The following is a 22,397-nucleotide window of genomic DNA, read 5'->3' as shown; positions in this document are numbered from 1 at the left end:
CAGAGAGCAATATTACCAGCACGCCTACTTACCAGTCACTCAACAGGCTCTTTCCACGCTGTACGGTGAGGTTCTCTGCCCTCTAAGGAATTGGAGGCTTGTCACCAATTAGGCTTGTCCCTATTTTTTTTTCAAGAACCCTCCAAAGCTTAATTATTAGACTGTATGCAGTAGTTGCAGGGGCATTAACCCCTTGCTTTACCAGGCATAAGCATCCCTTGAAATGATATTATTTTAAAATATGCTTATAATCATTTTTGAATAGTCCCTGGATCCTGGAATTAGCGGTGTAATTGGAAAGGAAAGGAAAGGAATACTAGAACAAGGCATTTTCCCCAAGTTATTTGTACACTGAGCAAGACAAGACATAGTTCAATTCTCATCCCCATTCCAAAGAAACCATAACATTAAATACGCTAGTGACAAAATGGTACTGTTTTGAACATGGCTATCCTCTGCTGTGTTAATTAATACAATGAACACATTATAGCAGACAGTGTAGATCAGGACAAACTGTGTTCAGCATTGTATCACTAACGATGAATAAACCCTCAGTGTGTAGAATTTAATCATGTAAAGCTGCCATAGTGCTAAATATGGTTTGTTCTTGCCCTCACTGACTGCTAACTTGCATTCAACAATATGTAGAACAGGTCTGAGGGAGAATAGGCCTGATTACCCACTGCCTGGCACCTTGTGCAGCCATGTACCCCTGTGCAAAGAAAGTGTAAAACTCTTTCATTCCCGTTTGGTTGCAATTTACATCCATCTCGCACAGATGTTAAATGACTGTACAAGATGCAAAGCAGGGAAGAATGATTACAGATTGGTTTTCATTGTGTGGGATGGGAAAACAACTTGCACAGATTTCGTCTTTTTAACAAAAATGTAAACGGAAGTCAGAATGCCTTTGAAGTTAATAAAACAGCCGTTTTTATGAAGTTTGTTACCACTGTCTTGGGAATGCTACTGTACATTTTGCTTGCAGCACAGTACATTTTTAGAATTCATTTAACCTTTTTTAAAATATTCAAATAATTGTACTGAGTCATTGGCGGGTGGGAATGGTAGAGGGTGGGAGAGGATACAACACTACAAATCTTTTTTGGAGATGCCTTCAACTTATATTTTGGAATCACACTAGCAACTGTGAAGGTTACCTTAAACTTAAAGAATGTGAAACATCTCTCTTCCCAGTTAAAGTAAAATGTACCTATAAATCAAGACCAGCAATTCAGTCCAAATGCAATGACACAATCGGTTACCAAAAACATAGCCAAGGAACTAAATATTGCATTACCTCTGAGTACTTTATTATTCAACACCTCATAGTACTGTGCATCCGACCTGATTAAGCTTTTTATTTTAATCATGATTTAGCTTACAGTGATTAACAAATGTTAGAGGAACAGGTTTCACTGTTATTTGGACAAATGATTGACCTAGCTACCTTAGTAGTGATTCTACATGGGAAAAACAGACTGCACAACTTTGTGTACAGCTGTAACTGTCTACAACAACAAACAAAAACATATTAAATTCCATCGGGGCGATATTTTTAATATATAAATGAAAGACACAAAATAAAATAAATATCAAAACTAATAAATATGTGAGACATAATGTGAGTATACAAATATTTTCCAGTGTCAGCTTTCAGATCCAAATAGACAAAAGCTTGGAAATTGCAGATGGTAATTCACTTCAAGCTTCAAAAATTCTACATTTTCTTTGACCATCCATCTATCCCAATTGTTGTTTCACTTCCTTATATTATTGATCTTCCTCTTATTGTTCCTACTCTCTTCTGTCATTCATTGTGATTGTACCTCGGTGCTTTCAGGGATTCCATTGCTTGTATGATTTACATTATTATAATCTATGGGCTTAAAAGTGCTTTTAAGGTGCCACCCCACCCCCCGAAGGAATTCAGGGAGGCACTGTACTTCAGAAAGGCAGGCTCAGCTCCTGGAAATCCCTAAGTGCTGGGGTAGCATGACCACTGCATCACCCTTGGTGAGGGTGCACTATTCACTTCCTCTCCGTGCCTCTGCTGGTGGATGTGGATGGGACAGGGCCATGACTCCATCTTTCCTGACGCTAGCTCTGAAAGGGCACTGCCCTGAGGACTTCCACAGTGCACAGCTCCATGACAAGGCAAGAGGCACCCTGTGTTCTAATCTCTCCCTTGTGCCAGGCAATATATGGTCCTACATGTTTTTCTTCATATACAGTGTGTGTGTGCGTGCGTGTGCGTGTGCGTGTGCGTGTGTGTGTGTGTGTGTGTGTGTGTGCGTGCATAGATACACACCGATTTTATATTCAATACAATGTTATTTGGGAAAATGTGTTGTTTTTCTCAGTAACTGGGAAATTACAATGGACAATCAATTTTTTGCTTTAGATCTGCACCAAAACCATAACACGTTTTATATATAAATATTAAAATGGCTGTCTTGGAGGAATCAGTCTGTTTTTTCATGGAAACGAGTAGTCATGTTTTTAAAATGCCCGCATAGTAGAATGTTGCTGATTCACACTTTGCAACACACAAGTATGCACAAAAATGTTACTTATTCCCATTTCTCATCAAGGATTTAATAGAGGTCTGTTGTAGTGAGGTCTCCTTTTGTTTAAGGCTATATTCTTTGCAAGATATACTAGAATAAATTTTTGCACATGATGAAGTATTACAATAAATATTAAAACTGAACTACACTTGTCAAATTAAATGAGCAAAGAGCATTAAAAGAACTAAATAGTATTATCCCGGTGTTCTTTATTGTATCTGTCACTTGGGGCCTCAGCTCATATTCCTGATGCAATTAAAACTCCCAATGAAGCCACTGACTTTTGTAGTACAAGCGATGAAGGATATGGCCCTTACTAATTACAAAACTTAAAATTCATAGAGGGTGCCCGTCATTGGTGCAAATCACTGAGGTTCTGCTGTCATTTTGCACTTGATAAACTTCAATGGCCTATCATATACATTTTGTATTTACTGATTACATCTATCTCAGCCACTCAGTGTAAAGCATCTGGAGTTAACTTTATAGTCTGTTAGTTAAAAGAGAGAGGGAGAAACTCATTACTTACCTTCACCAATTCAGTATAACCAGTTTCCTTTGCTGTCCACCAAGGCTGAGCTTTTAGTCCATTAACATTGTAGAGAGAGCGCTGCCAAACTGATGCAAAGTGACCTCTCTGGTGCCCAAGCTCATACCACTTGTATGCCTAGAAGATTGCAGTTGTTAACAACCAATTTACATCAGCCCAACTTCAGCAGAAAAGAATAATCTTAAAAAGGCACTTCAACACCTCTGAATGACACTCCCTCTTGGCAAAGCAACAGGCTTCCTATATGAGCATCATTTTATCCTTTAAGATAGCCTGGTAATAAGCACTTAAGAAAAAAAATAATAGAATAGATTGCTAGAGTCAACCAAAATTGTGAGACCTTCCGGTCTGTATTCACCAAGACAGGTGAAAACCAACCCCTGGTAATTCACCAAGAGGAGGGCTGTTCCAATAGTTCAGGACTAAACTGGGACTTGGGAGACCTGAGGTTCAATCTCTTGCTCTTTCCAGGTGAGCATGAGCAAATCGCTCCCCCCCCTCTATGCCTCAGGTCCCTATCCAAAGAACAGGGGTGACAGCACTTCCCTAGCACACAGGGATGCTGTGCAGACGAATACCGTAAAGACTGTGAGGCACTCAGACACCACTGAACCAGGGACTTTGTGAGCACCTGAGAGAGGAATCCTGATTCCTTACTAGCCGACACACCACACTCACCAGACCAGGAGGTGACCTCCCCAAATTCTCCCTGCTCCCCTGTCCCCTCTCCAAGGCTCCCCCGCTCAACGCAGTGCTGCTGAGAGCCCCTCTCCCAGACCTCCTGAAACAGAGAAGTAGCTGCTGCTGGAGGCCAGGCAGGAGGCTGGTGGTTGGACCCTCCCTGCTTGCCCACCCCTCTCCCACCAGGCCTCAGCCACTCCAAACCAGTTGGGGAGAAGGCAGGGGAGGAAGATCAGCTGGCTCCAGAGAGGACACCCAGCTCCAGCATCCTGATTGCCCAGCATGGGAACAGTAACCCCTAGAGTCAGGGGCTGACTGGCAGCTGCCTTCTCCCCGCCCAGCTCCATGTGACTGTGCACATTTTGATTTATTGAATCAATTATAAAGACCATTTGATTGCAGCTGGTGTGCCATACTTTGTTAACCACTGCTCCACAATAAATCCTGTCTAACTCTCGTGCTCTTGCTTTGGTCTGATCCTGCAAGCTTGACCACAGTGGGACTACTCACTTTAGCAAGGAATCGTAGGCTCACACCCTTTATCAGCAGGCAAGGTTAATTTTGCCTTTTTCTGCCACTAGAGTACATATCGAAGGAGAAAAAAAGATGATCCACTCCAAAGAGAACTCACCAGAGGATGGAACACTGCTTGTGTTTTTGATGTTGTATTAATTATTATTATTATTGTTATTTGTATTCCAGTAACACGTAAAGGCCCTGATTAGGCACTTTGTGCCAAACACTGTACAAATATAGAATAGAAAACAGTCCCCTTATCCCTTCTGTTACAGCGAATCCCTGGCTATATGTAGTAACTGCAGTCATCCAGTAAACTGCACACAGGTGGCACAAAGGACAAAAGCCCAAAACTGTTTGCAGTAGAAACACAGATGTTTAACATTTAAGCAAAAGGACAAATCACGTTTGGTTCTCTCTGTAGGTAAGCCTCTGGACAGAAATGAACACAACCAACTGAGCACATTTGACATTCCAGCCAGTAGAGGGCAGTAGTGCCAGCATATTAAACTGCCCCCCAAAGCCTACAGAAGTAGAGACAAAAATAGAAGTGTTTCTTGTACAGGAATCAGATACTACAGTACTGTATGCTTTGAATTAATCTTAGCCATCACCGATTAAAGAAGCTATTGGATTTCTTTACATAATAGAATTCCTTCCTAAAAAACCTGATGTGTTAACCAATTACTTAATACACTTTTGTCCAAATAAAAAAAGTACTTTACACTTTAGTGGATGAGTTGGATTTCAAAGACAAGTTATTAAATAACCATCAAGGACTATGAAACCAGAGAGAATTACAAGAACAAATGGATATAAACTGGACATTAGGAAGTTTAGACTTGAAATTAGACGAAGGTTTCTAACCATTAGAGGAGTGAAGTTCTGGAACAGCCTTCCAAGGGGAGCAGTGGGGGCAAAAAACATATCTGGCTTCAAGACAAAGCTTGATAAGTTTATGGAAGGGATGGTATGATGGGATAGCCTAATTTTGGCAATTAATTGATCTGTGATTATTAGCGATAAATATGCCCAATGGTCTGTGATGGGATGTTAGATGGGGTGGGATCTGAGTTACTACAGAGAATTCTTTCTTGGGTGCTGGCTGGTGAGTCTTGCCCACATGCTCAGGGTTTAGGTGATCGCTATATTTGGGGTCAGGAAGGAATTTTCCTCCAGGGCAGATTGGCAGAGGCCCTGGAGGTTTTTCACCTTCCTCGCAGCGTGGGGCACGGGTCACTTGCTGGAGGATTCTCTGCACCTTGAGGTCTTTAAACCATGATTTGAGGACTTCAATAACTCAGACATAGGTTAGGGGTTTGTTACAGGAGTGGGTGGGTGAGATTCGGTGGCCTGCGTTGTGCAGGAGGTCAGACTAGATGATCATAATGGTCCCTTCTGACCTTAAAGTCTATGAGTCTATTTCTTTGGAGGTCTATGTTTAAGTTTTCGTCACTCTTAAAATATTGGATGATACTCTCTGGTGTATAAAACTCTGATGATCTATGAAGGAGAGAATTGCTGCAAAATGTGCTCTTACGGTAGATGTATGAAGCACTGAAAAGCCATGTTGACAAATAGAATAACAGTGGACAGCCTTGGAGCTTTTCCTTTTGACGGCTATAAAATATAACAAGTTTCTGAGAGGAGATTTTTAAAGTTGTCTCTTTAGATATGGATCATAAAAATGTTATGTATTACCTTGGGTAATTTCCAGTATATCTTTATAGTTTAAGCTTATCTGGGTTAAGCCTCTGAAATGGAAACAGGATGATTTTTAACATATGTTCCTCAGCCTGTAGGTTGTAGTAGTAGACTAGTACTAGTAGACTTTACCCGCTCACTGCCTGTGCTCATTTGCAATATACCTAAAGCTAGCCCAGGTGACAAGAGTACGAATTACCTGTTTCAACTACTGACTGTGGAAAGAGATCACTAGTGCTGTTCAGTTATGTGTAGGGTTGTATATTATTGTTAGCCCCTATTAAAAACATTTTTATTTCAAATACATCTGTTAAGGTAGGGAAAGATTAGGAGGAGCTCACTGTACAATTTAAGATAGCTGCAGCAATAAACAATGTTTTCCAATTGATTAATAGTCTGATAAGTACTTAGTCCATATAATCCCCATGAAAAATCTCCACTTATTCTTTACATAACACTTTCCATTCATTTGATATTTTTATTATTCAGTGTACCATTTTATTTGAGTTGGAAAGAGCCTCTTCTACTCTATCCTCTGCAATTTACCAAAGCTGAATTGCTAATTTAGCCCTAATAGATGAATGTCTACCTTCTGTGATGACAATTCCACATGTTCCTTATGTAGTGATCTCAAGGCCAGTGAGAAAAATTTAGATTAACCGTGGACTTTCCACTGTGATAAATTTAAGTCTGCTCTGTTAAAGCAGAAGTTCATTCATCATTGATTAGATCATTTTCTACATAACTTTGGCCTTCAACTCCATAAACATTAGTACAAATCTCTACTTGGGAATTAGGATGGTACAAATTAATTGTGTCTGTGTGGTATCATTAGCCACACATAATCAATAATTTAGTCCTCTAGTATGATCCTTACAAGCAGGATTATTCTTCTTTTCCTTAATCTTCTCCTCTTTGAGCATAAAAGGATTTCAATTTTGTTTTTTATATATATATATGGGAGGCCAACTAATTCTTACTTCCAAATGAACTTTTAAATCCACAAGAATTCAGAAGAGGGATATTTTATTATACTTCCACAGGAGATAGTCTAACTTTAAAAATTCAGGTGCTAAAATGTTGTCACCTGGATCTGGAGATTTAGCTTCAGTCTAATTGTTATAATTACAGTTCTATAAGATTTTCATAGAATAATTGAAGGCCAGTCATATTTGGTTACCTGGTTCCAGTTAAGATCACAGCCAAAGCCTGATTATAGCCAGTGGTTTATGTTGACTACAGAAATGCCATGAGCAGATTTTTTTGTTCCACTGATTGCATATAAGATACACAAGAGGACTGCATTTCTGAAACGGCTTGAATGTCGATGTCTGAAATATTTTGTGTGTCACTGATAAACAACATACAAATAGATGATTCTCTCAAGACAGTGCTTTCTTGTTTTCAGCTGTCCATATTCCTTATCAAAGAATCTTTTTTATTTTCATGTCAATATTAGGATTCATAGTTTAAAAAACACCCACATTTTCTGATTTCCCCTCAAAAGAAGCAGGGCTAATGCACATGTGTAACCTTGAATTAACTGAATTCAATAAATCAGAAGCTCTCTTGATTTCCATTATATTTTGTGCTCATTATGCCCTGAAGAAAAATCCTCAATATTTATGCAAGGATTCTATTTTTCTGATCTGCCTGCTAATCTAACACATGAATGAATACTGGAAACCAATGCACTGGTTCAAAGTCCTGCACTACTTATATGTCTGTTGCAGTGAGAGCCCTACTCCCATAGTTGAGGTCTAAGGCAGTTTGTTACATTGAACCTGTGAGCAAACATACACTGTATTCATCTATTTTTGTCCGTGGGGGAAAGGTTCCTGTGGTTCAGGATTGGTTCCACCTGCAGTGGTAGCAACGTACCTTTTAATCAAACACAGATACTTTCTAGTCAAAAATTTTACTCACTGAATCTGTGAATTCCCCTGGTCCCCTGACTAGCCCTCCCTGGCTGCCCTGCCCATTTCTTGGTTTGCATTGGTTATCTTTCTGTGCCCTTCCCTTTTGCCCTGCCCCGCTCTGGTGGACCAGGATTTGTTAACGGGTTGCTGTGCACCCACACTCCAGGCAGACTTTCTGCTGCTGATGTCCTACAGTCTGAGCTCCACCAGATTCTGGACTGTTAAACCAATGGGATTATTCACATTCCCAATGTTAAGACCATGATTAGATGCTTTCCTGAACTGGAAAAAGAGTGCCTAGCACCTTGCAGGACTGCATTTTTTAGAATAAAGGATATGTAAGACTCATACCTCTTTGTTTCCAACTCTCTGCAGGGCATCACCTAAATGAAAATAAAAGCGTCCATCATCAGTGCCAGGGTCACCAGACTCTAGGCCTTCCTAGAGAAAGAAAGAAAAAGAAACACTAGTAAAACTGAGTTAATTTAGCTGTCACAGTATGCTGTCCATTCAATCCAAGAAATAGGCGTGTAAAATATATCAGTATATAACTATATACATGTATAATTATTTGTTATCCTGAAATTTAGGTTCCTAGAATCATAGAAGATTAAGGTTGGAAGAGATCTCAAGAGGTCATCTAGTCAAACCCCCTGCTCAAACCAGGACCAACCCCAACTAAATCATCCCAGCCAGGGTTTGTCAAGCCGGACCTTAAAAACCTCTAAGGATGGAGATTCCACCACCTCCCTAGGTAACCCATTGCAGTGCTTCACCACCCTCCTAGTGAAATAGTTTTTCCTAATATCCAACCTAGACCTCCCCAACTGCAACTTGAGACCATTACTCCCTGTTCTGTCATCTGCCACCGCTGAGAACAGTCTAGATGCATCTTCTTTGGAACTCCCTGCAGCTAGTTGAAGGCTGTTATCAAATCCCCCCTCACTCTTCTCTTCTGCAGATTAAACAAGCCCTGTCCTGTCATACTCTCCTCATAAGCCATGTGCCCCAGCACCCTAATCATTTTTGTTGCCCTCTGCTGGACTCTGTCCAATTTGCACACATCCTTTCTGTAGTGGGAGCCCCAAAACTGGACGCAATGTTCCAGGTGTGGCCTCACCAGTGCGGAATAGAGGGGAATAATCACTTCCCTCGATCTGCTGGCAATGCTTCTAGTAATGCAGCCCAATATGCTGTTAGCCTTCTTTGCAACAAGGGCACACTGTTGACTCATATCCAGCTTCTCGTCCACTGTAATCCCCAGGTCCTTTTCTGCAGAACTGCTGCTTAACCAGTTGGTCCCCAAGCTGTAGCTGTGCATAGGATTCTTCAGTCCTAATTGCAGGACTTTGCACTTGTCCTTGCTGAACCTCATCAGATTTCTTTTGGCCCAATCCTCCAATTTGTTTAGGTCATTCTGGACCCTATCCCTACCCTCCAGCATATCTACCTCTTCCCGCAGCTTAGTGTCATCTGTGAACTTGCTGAGGGTGCACTCCATCCCATCATCCAGATCATTAATGAAGATGTTGAACAAAACCATCCCCAGGACTGACTCCTGGGGCACTCCGCTTGATCCTGGCTGCCAACTAGACATTGAGCCATTGATCACTACCCATTGAGGTTGAATGAATAACACTTACTTCAACCAAAAAATTCTTAAAAACACCATGGTTTTTTCAACTGCCTCCTCCTTTCCAATCCTCCCCCAAAAAAGGTTTTCTGTTTTTTTGAAAGCCTGGACATTCCAAGGCAGGGTTTCACTTTACAAACTTCCCTCCCAAACATTCAAAAGTATGCAAATGGATCATTTGGATTACTCAGGAACCTTAAGGTTGGCCCCATATGCCAATCTCAAAACAACCAGAAACTCAAACCTGTCCATCACGTAAAATCATTCATTAGTGACCAAGGAAATAATACTTTATGCTTGAATCTTGATGAATCTTGGATATACAAATGTGTCTCGGTTTACTGATCTGTGCAGTTATGAATATATTTTGGGGTAGTATACATTGTTATTTATAACTATTGTGCTTATAGCTAAACCTGTGTTATCACAATTTCACCACCACCACCTTTTTTCTACCATTTTTCTACCAGTAAAATGTATTTTTAAAGAAAAGAAAAGAAAAAAAGAAAGAACTAATATGGGAATTTTACCTTCAAATATGGAATGCTCTCTGCTATCTTGTTTTCTGCCTTGAGGATGAAGCCATAATGTACTTTAGCAAAGCCATCGTTTGGAGCCAGACTCAGGACCTGTTTTAAAGCAAATTAATAATTATTATATATTCATTTATGGATTTCTTTTCAAAATTAACTTATATTGCTCAGTATGTGGCAGACCAAAAATCGTGTTAGGATTTTGTGGTTTAAAACAAACGCTATCATCTGCTAACAACTCTCTAAGAATCACTTGACTTGGTCAGGTTTTTCCAGGCTCATTCATTACACTTTGATATCTCGCTACAATAATTTATATGTACAGTAAAACAGTGTCAAGCACATCTTTATGGTTAGAAATCACCAGCTGCACAAATTAACATAATCTGCACTTATCTTAGCTGTTCAGCTACATTTCTTTATTTTCCTTTCCTCCCCCTCACGTCTTGTAGAGTGTGTCTTCACTGCAGAGTTAGCTCGAGTAATCCTCACTCAAGTTAATTCTCTTGAGTTAGCTTCGTTCAAGTGCAAGTGGCCACATTGTAAAATAAACACTATGACTGCGCTCACTCGTGTGTGGTGCAAAGACTTCCCATGGTTCTCTGCACTGCAGCAAACTGAGCTGCTCTATGAACTTTTTCCCAGTGAGTTGTGGGAGAACTTATTTGTCCTTTCTTGGCACACAGAGGGAATTGCGTCACTCAAGTGGAGCTAGCCTCTGTCCACACTATAGCATAACTGTGTTACCATCTGACTGACAAGCTGTGCAAACTCAGGCTATAGCCTATAACACCTGACAGGATAGCCAGCTTGAGTTAAAAGAACCACCACATTCAAGTTAAAGGGTTTTTGTGTGTGGATGAACTCAAGTTGGGGACATTGCTCAAGTCTGCAGTGAAGACAAGCCCATAGGCAATAGAGAAGTGAGATGTTAATAGGGATAGATTGAAGTGGCTTGGAGAACAAGCTTAGAGAGGATATTTGTGACCTAGGGACCTCTTGGCACCAGCTAACAGAGGACACGGGTGCATAGAGGTTACAGGGAACTTCTGAGGTCTGGTATCCACATAGTAGTTCACCAAAGAGTGTCATATAGGTCTCTAATGAAAGTCTGTCATACTGGTCCTCATAATCATTGCAAAATGTGTGTACACAGAATATGTAAGGAGTTATGTTTATATACTGAAATTTATGTTCTTCAGGTCTGTGGCTTGGGGCAAAAAAGTTGAGAAACAAGTTTCTTTCAGGCAAGAGACATTTATCTGTCTGTCTATATGCAAATTGAGTATTGTATGGTTCACAATCGACACCCATTACCGTCTGAGCAAAATGCTAATCAAGTGATTGTAAAGTCTCCAGGGGAGGCCCTAGACAGGAAAACACAAGCAGTAGGGGTTATCCTGGTCACAAGTGCAGACAATGGATTTTTGGACTATAACTGTAGAGACAAAGAAACTATAAATCTGTCCACTGAGGAGGCAAGAGGACAGCATGTTTTTTTTCATGAACAGAGGATCACAGCCAAGCCTTATTGTAGTATGCTGGAAGGATTTGAGATTTTGCTCTTGACATGGCAATATTTTATTAGTTAAGTTTAGGCTCTAGTATGTGTGTTATGATTTGATTTCAGATGTAGCCCTTTGTTTCCAGTACTTCTGCTTGCTATCATTTGACTCTCTGGCCTTTGTTAAATAAACTTATACTTGCTTTCTCTAAAAACAAATCTAAGTGCTGTATGTTAGGCAGAGCTGAGTTCTATGGTGTAACTAGCAAACTGTGGGTACCATTCCTTTGGGAACAGGGCCTCTGGGAATTCTGTGAGTGTCCAGGGGATCAGGGGCTAGGCACTCCAGGGAGATGCTCAGAGGACTCGGGAGTTGGAAAGTGCCTATCATTAACCTGTAACGAGAAAGCAGGGCCTGTGGAGGTCTGGAGAGCATTGTAAATGTTACCAGAGGCTGGTGGTGTTTGGGAGCCGACTCACAGACAAAGCTTAGGGTGACCAGACAGCAAGTATGAAAAAGTGGGACAGAGTGTGTGGTGTAATAGGGGCCCATATAAGAAAAAGCCCTGAATATCGGGATTTTCCCTATAAAATCGGCACATCTGGTCACCCTAACAAGGCTTCCTCTGGCTAAGGGCAGGTGGTAGCGGAGTGCCCCCAGGGAGCATCACAGTATTGTATGCATCTTCTCCTCACTGTCAAGTGGGAGTGTTTCAAGCAAAGGGTGAAGTATGAAGAAGGTGGGTCTAAGCTCCAATACCCTCAAATTACACTCACCACTTTCACCCTCCTCTCTTTTTTTGAGACTAATTATGTGTTTACTTCAGTGTCAGGTGTGGTATTATATGGTATCAATTACATTCTTAAGTGTGTCTTTTGTTACAACTTCTCACTCCTTAAAATAATGGAAGAATGGGCACAGACACCAGGACAGATCCTCAGCTTAATCAGCAGAGCTCCATGGAGCTATGCCAATTTACACCAGCTGAGGATCTAGTAGAGTGACCTGTATATGCACCGGGGGCTACAGCAGCACAGTTGCTGCTCTCGCACCATAGCCTAGGCTTTCCCTACATCGAGGGAAGGGGATTTTCCACTGATGTAGGTAATCCACCTCCTCATGTGGCAGTAGCTATGTAGATGGAAGAATTCTTCTGGCGACCTAGCCATGTCACACTGGGAGTTAGGCTGGTTTAACTATGGCACTCAAGGACATAGGCACAGTCTCCATGGGTGCTCTGGAGCTGGAGCACCCAGAGAAAAAAAAATAGTGGGTGCTTAGCACCCACCTGCCAATCAGCTGTTCTACGACGGGCAGGAGGTGCCGGAGGAGGGGGGGGGGGAGAAAGAGGCGGAGCGAGGGCAGGATGTGCTCGGGGAGGGGGCGGAGTGGGGGCAGGGCTTCGGGTCAGAGCACCCACCCAGAAAAATGAAAGTCAGTGTCTGTCCTCGGGGAAGTAAATCTTTCATACCCTGAGCAATGTGGCTAGGTTGATCTACATTTTAAGTGTAGACCAGGGCTAAGCCAATAGCGAAGCCTGCAATATTTTAAAAAACCCAAAACAATCCTGAAACTACTAGTTACACTGGTCTACAATTTTTGAGAAGTCGTCTGCTTCAGAGATAAAATGTGCTATTTATTATGTATTTTGATGTGCTGAATTCAAATATGACAATTAAAACAACTGATTGGCTACTGTTTCTAAGATATTTAAGTTTTTACATTTTATGTCTATATATATTGTGTAGATAGTAGAGTTTTAATCATAAATTGTAAACCTAGGTCTTTTCATGTGTTTATGGTTGCTTTACATGATAATATTTAACCTGTCCTGTTTATGTAACACTTTAAAAATCAGCAAAAGGGTTATATAAATAAAATTGATTATGAAACAAAAGGCAAAAAACTATTATGTACATGGTTTAGTCCTATTCAATGTCTACTCAGCGCTTCTTGGCTTGTATCTTGTATTCGTTAAATGGAGCATCTCTTGTCACTGTCCAGCAATAGTCTGCAAGCATTGATGGGCTCCATTTGCCCTGATAGCGTTTCTCCATTGTTGCAATGTCCTGGTGAAATCGCTCGCCATGCTCGTCGCTCACTGCTCCGCAGTTCGGTGGAAAAAAAATCTAGATGAGAGTGCAAAAAATGTATCTTTAGTGACATGTTGCAACCAAGGCTTTTGTATGCCTTGAGGAGGTTTTCCATCTACAACCTGTAGTTGTCTGCCTTGTTGTTTCCGAGAAAATTTATTGCCACTAACTGGAAGGCTTTCCATGCCGTCTTTTCCTTGCCACGCAGTGCATGGTCAAATGCATCATCTCGAAGAAGTTCACGAATCTGAGGACCAACAAAGACACCTTCCTTTATCTTAGCTTCACTTAACCTTGGAAATTTTCCACAGAGGTACTTGAAAGCTGCTTGTGTTTTGTCAATGGCCTTGACAAAGTTCTTCATCAGACCCAGCTTGATGTTTAAGGGTGGTAACAAAATCTTCCTTGATTCAACAAGTGGTGGATGCTGAACACTTTTCCTCCCAGGCTCCAATGACTGTCAGAGTGGCCAATCTTTCTTGATGTAGTGGGAATCTCTTGCACGACTATCCCATTTGCAGAGAAAACAGCAGTACTTTGTGTATCCAGTCTGCAGACCAAGCAAGAGAGCAACAACCTTCAAATCGCCACAAAGCTGCCACTGATGTTGGTCATAGTTTATGCACCTCAAAAGTTGTTTCATGTTGTCATAGGTTTCCTTCATATGGACTGCATGACCAAGTGGAATTGATGGCAAAACAGCTTTAAGACTTGTCTTCGATGAATCAGCGAACAGTCTCCACTCATCTGGATCGTGAATGATGTTGAGGGCTGCCATCACACCATCGATGTTGTTGCAGGCTACAAGATCACTTTCCATGAAGAAGAATGGGACAAGATCCTTTTAACGGTCATGGAACATGGAAACCCTAACATCACCTGCCAGGAGATTCCACTGCTGTAGTCTGGAGCTCTGCCTTACTCTTGGGTAGTTCCAAATCCCGACAAGGTCATTCAGTTCACCTTGGGTTATGAGGTGTGGTTCAGAGGAGGAGGATGGGAGAAAATGTGGGTCCTGTGACACTGATGGTTCAGGACCAGAAGTTTCATCCTCTTCCTCTTCTGACTCAAGTGAGAATGATTCTGGTGCATCAGGAACCGGCAGTCCTTCTCCATGGGGTACTGGGCGTATAGCTGATGAAATGTTTGGATAATGCACAGTCCACTTTTTCTTCTTTGACACACCTTTCCCAACTGGAGGCACCATGCAGAAGTAACAATTGCTGGTATGATCTGTTGGCTCTCTCCAAATCATTGGCACTGCAAAAGGCATAGATTTCCTGTTCAACCACTGGCAAAGATTTGTTGCACAAGTGTTGCAGCATATGTGTGGGGCCCACCTCTTGTCCTGATCTCCAATTTTGCAGCCAAAATAAAGGTGATAGGCTTTCTTAACCATAGTGGTTATACTGTGCTTTTGTGATGCAAAAGTCACTTTACCACAAACATAGCAGAAGTTATCTGCACTGTTCACACAAGTACGAGGCATCTCTGCTCACTTTGGCTAAACAGAAATGTGTCCCTTTGCAAAATCAAACACTGACAAATAAGAGAGCACGACACTGTATGATTTCTAGAGCTGATATAGGGCAATTTGTTCAGCAGAGTGATGTAAGCTTCATTATGATTGCATCATCCATGACTTCTTGGAATAACATGATGCAATTCATATCATGTATGACGCAATACCAGCTTCAGATTGCATCATTCATTGTTTTGCCTAAAAAGCAAGTACTGTCCAAACTCAGTCAGAGATTTATTCATAGATCCAGTCAAAGATGTATTTTAGTCATTTCTGGTTTAAATTGAGATCCCTTCCCTTTATAACTCACTTATCCTCCACCATTCCCAAGTCAAGGGTCGTATATACTGACCCAATAGTATATCTTGAAAACTAGAGCCAATCAACAATTTTAAGCATCATTTTCGTTCTCAGTGACCCAGAATTAGTAAAGTTTGACTACATTTATTTCAGAAGCATTTTGGCTGTAGAGCAGTGTTATATGCCAGTCCTTAGCAATGCACATGCATGTTTTACCCATATATTCCCTGATCTTTTCCAGTAATTGTCTAACAACACACAATCCTACCTCTTAAAAAAGTTCTTTGGTCAAGTGCCTTCTCTTATTTCCTTTGGACTAAACTCTGTGCTCTCTTACACCTTATATAATCATTTGTATCTGTGCAAACTGAGTACAAAGTGTGTAAAATGCTGCTACCTAAGAATGGTTGCATTTTACATCCACTTTTCTCAGGAATAAATTACTACAAAGGTTCAATCCAATAGATAATCTGTTTGGGAGTCTATAAAATTCTAGAAAGCAAGAAAGTAAGCAAGAAAGAAAGATTACTAGTAAAAATATGGAGTTGGCAATCCACAGTTAAAATCTGTTTGACCATCCATTCAGAAAAAAATGGTATTGCCATTGATTTGACATCTTTTGGCTACAATATTCTACAGATAATAATTCTGTTCCAAGAAGCTGCCCCAGCAGGCCAAACAAATTGAGTTTCAATAGTATTTATGTGCTATATAATTTTGTTACATCTGATTAACTAAGGTAGAAAGTCCAAACATACAACATCTGACTTAGTTTTATAAGCCACTTGGCATGATAGTTAATTTTAAATAATATCTAGCTTCATTAAGATGAAAATCTACATTCATTACCACTCTAGGAGAGTGATTCAATAAAAATCAGCAGAAAGTACACTTGAAGCATTTAATGTAGATTATATTAACCTGCTGCTATTGTTGCATACAATATTAATTATGTTTAGAAATAAGTTATGCTAAATTGCCCCTTAGTTCATTAAACATTAATCATGGATATAGAAATAAACCTCAGGGGCTATTCAGAATAATAACCAATCAGTGGCACAAAGGGGCAGACAGAGAATTTGCCTTCAGATCACTGCAAGTGAGGAATTCCTTGAAAAGTGTTAAATCATGTTCTGTAGACCTTTGAAAACAACCAAATCTGTGACTCCTCCAAAGATTGCTTTTAATGTACTGTTCCTGAATTCCTAAATATAACATTAAAGGGAAAGACATTTAACTGGGGGAAGAAATTAAAATCCTATTTCTTAACATTCCCTTCCAGCAGCGGTATAGTGGACAGCCTGATAAAATAGGACATATTTCCCATCAGGTTAAACACTAGCTATAGACATAAAACTCTTAATTCAAGGTATGATGTTTAGGTTCATGATCTTTGAAGTGAAAAGAAAGGACATGTTGCACGTAAGCCGATCTCCTCTGAAATCAAAACTTGACCATTCATACTACAGTACTTCTGCAGCCATTGACTCCTTATGGAAAACTTTGAAAAACTGATTGTAAAACAGTTCTGCTTGTATCTCATTTTCTGAATCCAACTCTGGTGTTACAAAGATGATTAAAACTTCAATGACAAATAAGCATATGAGAGAGGAAATTGAAAAGCCCTCATCTGGAAAGACTCAAATTCAGATTACTTTATTTTCTTTGCAACAGCTAATGACATGACTACCACCTAATATTTGCAAAGAATGGCATTCATTTTCTTAGGGGGGATGTAATTCATTGGCCTGGTCTACACTGTGAGTTTAATTCGAATTTAGCAGCGTTAAATCGAATTAACCCTGCACCCGTCCACACAACGAAGCATTTATTTAGAAATAAAGGGCTCTTAAAATCTATTTCTGTACTCCTCCCCGACGAGCGGAGTAGCGCCGAAATCGATATTGTCATTTCAAATTAGGGTTAGTGTGGCCGCAATTCGATGGTATTGATCTCTGGGAGCTATCCCACAGTGCACCATTGTGACCGCTCTGGACAGCAATCTGAACTCTGATGCACTGGCCAGGTAGACAGGAAAAGCCCCGCGAACATTTGAATTTTATTTCCTGTTTGCCCAGGACAGGAGAGCACAGGTGACCACCGAGAGCTCATCAGCACAAGGTAACCATGCAGGCCGATAATCGAAAAAGAGCACCAGCATGGACTGTACGGGAGGTACTGGATCTGATCGCTGTATGGGGAGAGGATTCAGTGCTAGCAGAACTTCGTTCGAAAAGACGAAATGCCAAAACTTTTGAAAAAATCTCCAAGGGCATGATGGAGAGAGGCCACAATAGGGACTCAGAGCAGTGCTGCCACAATAGGGACTCACAGCAGTGCCGTGTGAAAGTCAAGGAGCTCAGACAAGCCTATCAGAAAACAAAGGAGGCAAACGGTCGCTCCAGGTCAGAGCCACAGACATGCCGCTTCTACGCTGAGCTGCATGCAATTCTAGGGGGGGCCGCCACCACTACCACACCCCTAACCGTGGATTCCGAGGCCGGGGTAATCTCATCAGCCACATCTGAGGATTCTGTGGACAGGGAAGAGGAGGAGGAGGAGGACGAGCTTGTGGAGAGCACACAGCACTCCGTTCTCCCCAACAGCTAAGATTTTTTTTTCAGCCTGACTGAAGTACCCTCCCAAGCCAGTACCCAAGACCATGACCCCATGGAAGGGACCTCAGGTGAGTTTACCTTTTAAAATATAAAACATGGTTTAAAAGCAAGCATTTTTTAATGATTAATTTGCCCTGAGGACTTGGGATGCATTCGTGGCCAGTACAGCTACTGGAAAAGTCTGTTAACGTATCTGGGGATGGAGCAGAAATCCTCCAGGGACATCTCCATGAAGCTCTCCTGGAGGTACTCCAAAAGCCTTTGCAGAAGGTTTCTGGGCAGTGCAGTCTTATTCCGTCCTCCATGGTAGGACACTTGACCACGCCATGCTAGTAGTAAGTAATCTGGTATCATTGCCTGACAAAGCCTGGCAGCGTATGGTTCCGGTGTTTGCTGGCATTCAAGCAACATCTGTTCTTTATCTTGCTGTGTAATCCTCAGTAGAATGATATCGCTCATAGTAACCTGGTTGAAATACAGGAATTTAATTAAGGGAACAGAGATGGCTGTTCCTACTGGGCTGTTTGCCTGTGGCTGAAAAGAAATCCTTCCCTGCAGTTAGCCAAGCACGGGGGGGAAGGGGAGAGGAAGAGAATTGGCGCTGAGCTTTTCACGTTTGGCTAGCAGGGATCTTCCCTGATACCAGCCACGTGGTGGAGGGAGGGATAAAGCGATCATCCCAGAGAATTGGAAGGGGGAGGGGGAGTTTAGTTTGTTTTCTGCTGCTGAAGGTTAACAGGAAAAGCACAGCACTCAATGGGCTTTGCTTGATATGTGGGAAAGGAGGGCGCAGAAGCCGAAAGACAATGGCTTAACATGGCTGCATGCAAGCCGAATTCTGTTGCCCGGACCTGCGTCTGTGATCTCTAACGCCAAAGCCACAGGCACTCAATATTAAGATGCAAAATGCGACCTTGTACTGAAATCACATGTGCTATGTAATGTGAATAGTGTTGTTCACTGTGAAAGAGTATAAGCATTGTTCTGTAAAATGTATCTTTTTAAAAACTTCTCTCCTGTAGTCATGAAACTAGTTTTCAAAGCTTCTCTGATGCGCAGCGCTTCCTGGTGTGATCTTCTAATCGCCCTGGTGTCTGGCTGCGCATAATCAGCAACCAGGCGATTTGCCTCAGCCTCCCACCCGGCCATAAAGGTCTCCCCCTTACTCTCACAGAGATGGTGGCGCACACAGCAAGCAGCAATAACAATGGGGATATTGGTTTGGCTGAGGTCTGACCAAGTCAGTAACGAGCGCCAGCGACCTTTTAAACGTCCAAATGCACATTCTACCACCATTCTGCACTTGCTCAGCCTGTAGTTGAACAGCTCCTGACTCCTGTCCAGGCTGCCTGTGTATGGCTTCATGAGCCATGGCATTAAGGGATAGGCTGGGTCCCCAAGGATAACTATAGGCATTTCAACATCCCCAATGGTTATTTTCTGGTCCGGGAAGTAAGTCCCTTGCTGCAGCCATTTAAACAGAGTAGTGTTCCTGAAGACGCAAGCGTCATGAACCCTTCCCGGCCAGCCCACGTTGATGTTGGTGAAATGTCCTTTGTGATCCACAAGTGCTTGCAGCACCATTGAAAAGTACCCCTTGCTGTTTATGTACTGGGTACCCTGGTGCTCCGGTGCCAAGATAGGGATATGGGTTCCATCTATCGCCCCACCACAGTTAGGGAATCCCATTGCAGCAAAGCCATCCACTATGACCTGCACATTTCCCAGAGTCACTACCTTTCGTAGCAGCAGCAGCTCAGCGATTGCTTTGGCTACTTGCATCACAGCAGTCCCCACAGTAGATTTGCCCACTCCACATTGATTCCCGACTGACCAGTAGCTGTCTGGCGTTGCAAGCTTCCACAGGGCTATCACCACTTGCTTCTCAACTGTGAGGGCTGCTCTCATCTTTGTATTTTGGCGGTTCAGGGCAGGGGAAAGCAAGTCACAAAGTTCCATGAAGGTGCCCTTACGCATGTGAAAGTTTCGCAGCCACTGGGAATCGTCCCACACCTGCAACACTATGCGGTCCCACCAGTCTGTGCTTGTTTCCCGGGCCCAGAATCGGCGTTCCATGGCTGTAACCTGCCCCATTAACAGCATGATCTCCAAAGCGCCGGGGCCCGCGGTTTGATAGAATTCCATGTCCATGTCCTCATCACTCTCGCCGCCGTGCTGCCGTAGCCTACTCCTCGCCGCCTGGTTTTGCAGGTTCTGGTTCAGGATAAACTGCACAATAACGTGCGAGCTGTTTACAATGTTCATGACTGCTGTCTTGAGCTGAGCGGGCTCCATGCTTGCCGTGGTATGGCATCTGCACTGTTCACTGAGGAAAAAGGCGCAAAACGGTTGTCTGCCGTTGCTTCCCTGGAGAGAGGGGGAGGATGTACCCAGAACCACCCGCGACAATGTTTTTGGCCCCATCAGGCATTCGGATCTCAACCCAGAATTCCAATGGGCGGAGGAGACTGCGGGAACTATGGGATAGCTACCCACAGTGCAACGCTCTGGAAACCGACGCTAGCCCTGGTACATGGACGCACACCGCCAAATTAATGTGCTTAGTGTGGCCGCATACATTCGACTTTATACAATCTGTTTCCAAAATTCGAATTCTGTAAATTTGGATTAATCCCATAATTTAGACATACCCATTGTTGCAAGAAAACACTTACAGCCCTAAAACCAGGTCACTGCTTGAAGTAAGAAATGATTTTCAGCAATATTCTTTTAAAATGTAGCTATTTAGAATTAAATCAAAATATATTCCATTACTGATTTAGGATTTTAGGACTTGATCCTCTGTAATGATGAGTCCCTCTTTGTGACTCCAAGTTAAATCAGTGGAAACTGAGAACCCTTCGAACCGCACAGGATTGGGCCCCTAAAACAGGTAGGAAACCACCCAAAACTTTTGAAGTTACTTGTGGGAAGAAAACAAACAAAAATCTTGATTCTGTACACTAAGCCAAATACTGAGATCCATATTTATTTCTTCCTAAAGAAAGTAGTGGTTATTGTTATTTTTTATTATTATTATTTGTATTATGGTAGCATTTAGAGGCCCCAGAAAAATATTGGGTTCCTTTGTGCTAGACATTGTTCATTGACAAACAGTTCCTGACTACTCAAAGAGCTAATGTTCTAAACTGACAAAACAGACAGAAAAAAAGAAGTGTTACCATCATTTTAACGAAGGGAAACTGAGGCACAGAGAGATTAAGTGACTTGCCAAAGTTTACACAAGAATTCTGTGGTGAAATCAGCAACAGAATTCAGAGGCTCAGCCTGTGCCATAATAACCAACCATCCTCTCATTGAAGTTCATGGAAGTTTTTTGTGAGTTAGGATATCAGGGTTTCGCTCACAGGAGAGTCAGAATATGAGAAAAAAGCTGTATTATTTCAAATAGAATATCTGCCAAACTATCCAATCAGGCAGTAGCTGCTCTTTTACAAGGACAAAGCATTATTGTGGTCTACTTCATTTAACTGGCTAGTGATCTGCGAAAGGAAATAATTGTATTTGAGAAGCCTACAGCACCATGGCAAAAAAGATATTAAAAACAGACCAATAATAACTTATCATATTTTGTCTTAGAACCATTTCTTTTGTGTGTGGTACAGCAAAATTTGTACAATGTAGTCATATCAAAATAATTACAGGGACAGCTGATAGCAACCCCTATCTATATTTAGGTTGCCTTATGCTCTCCCCTCCCCCCATTATAAAGGATTGTTGTGACTTTTTTTTAACAAGCTCCAACACCTACACTGTTTGCAACATGCCATTGAAATTCAGAAGGAAGACAGATCTTGGGCTAGAGACATGTCTTTTCTTTGCTCCATGAAATTCTGTGCAGATTTGGCTGAGAAACCAACTATTAAAAATTGCCATTTCTTTTGTCCCACTTATGTTCTGTAGGAAAATGTTGGCAGCATGCCAAAATAATAACCGAACATTAACGTTTTAAGGCTGGGGTTATACAAGATGCCAAAGCAGCAGCCACAGCAAACACTGTGCTGAGAACACATGGAAGGTAGGTACTGGGACTGGTCTCCTTGCTCCAACCACACCCTCCCCTAAACATGACATCTGGCTCCAGCAGCTCATCGATCCTCTGGAGGCACCACATGGGGCATGGGCTCCCTCTACCTCCCAGAGGTGAGTGGGAGACACAGAGCTTTGCAAGGTATAGCAACAATTTTATTTGCTACAGTAGCAACTGGCTACCCTACAGACCCAGCACATGG

The 22,397-nt window shown here is 41.9% G+C and overlaps 1 protein-coding gene across 7 annotated transcripts in view; it reads right to left on the bottom strand.

Annotated features, from left to right (window-relative positions):
• Positions 1-22,397, bottom strand: part of ASPH (aspartate beta-hydroxylase) — a 201,373-nt gene that overhangs the window by 20,025 nt on the left and 158,951 nt on the right. For all 7 annotated transcript variants that reach the window (XM_054017214.1, XM_054017215.1, XM_054017216.1 and 4 more), the window contains 3 exons: positions 10,104-10,202; positions 8,292-8,381; positions 3,100-3,237 (listed from right to left, as the gene is read on the bottom strand). In XM_054017214.1, coding sequence (XP_053873189.1) covers positions 3,100-3,237; positions 8,292-8,381; positions 10,104-10,202 — 327 coding nt within the window. The remainder of the gene's footprint in view (positions 1-3,099; positions 3,238-8,291; positions 8,382-10,103; positions 10,203-22,397) is intronic.

This window comes from Malaclemys terrapin, chromosome 2 (genome assembly GCF_027887155.1).
Source record: "Malaclemys terrapin pileata isolate rMalTer1 chromosome 2, rMalTer1.hap1, whole genome shotgun sequence".
NCBI classification, from domain to species: domain Eukaryota; kingdom Metazoa; phylum Chordata; order Testudines; family Emydidae; genus Malaclemys; species Malaclemys terrapin.
This window is presented reverse-complemented; position numbering and strand designations above follow the sequence as displayed.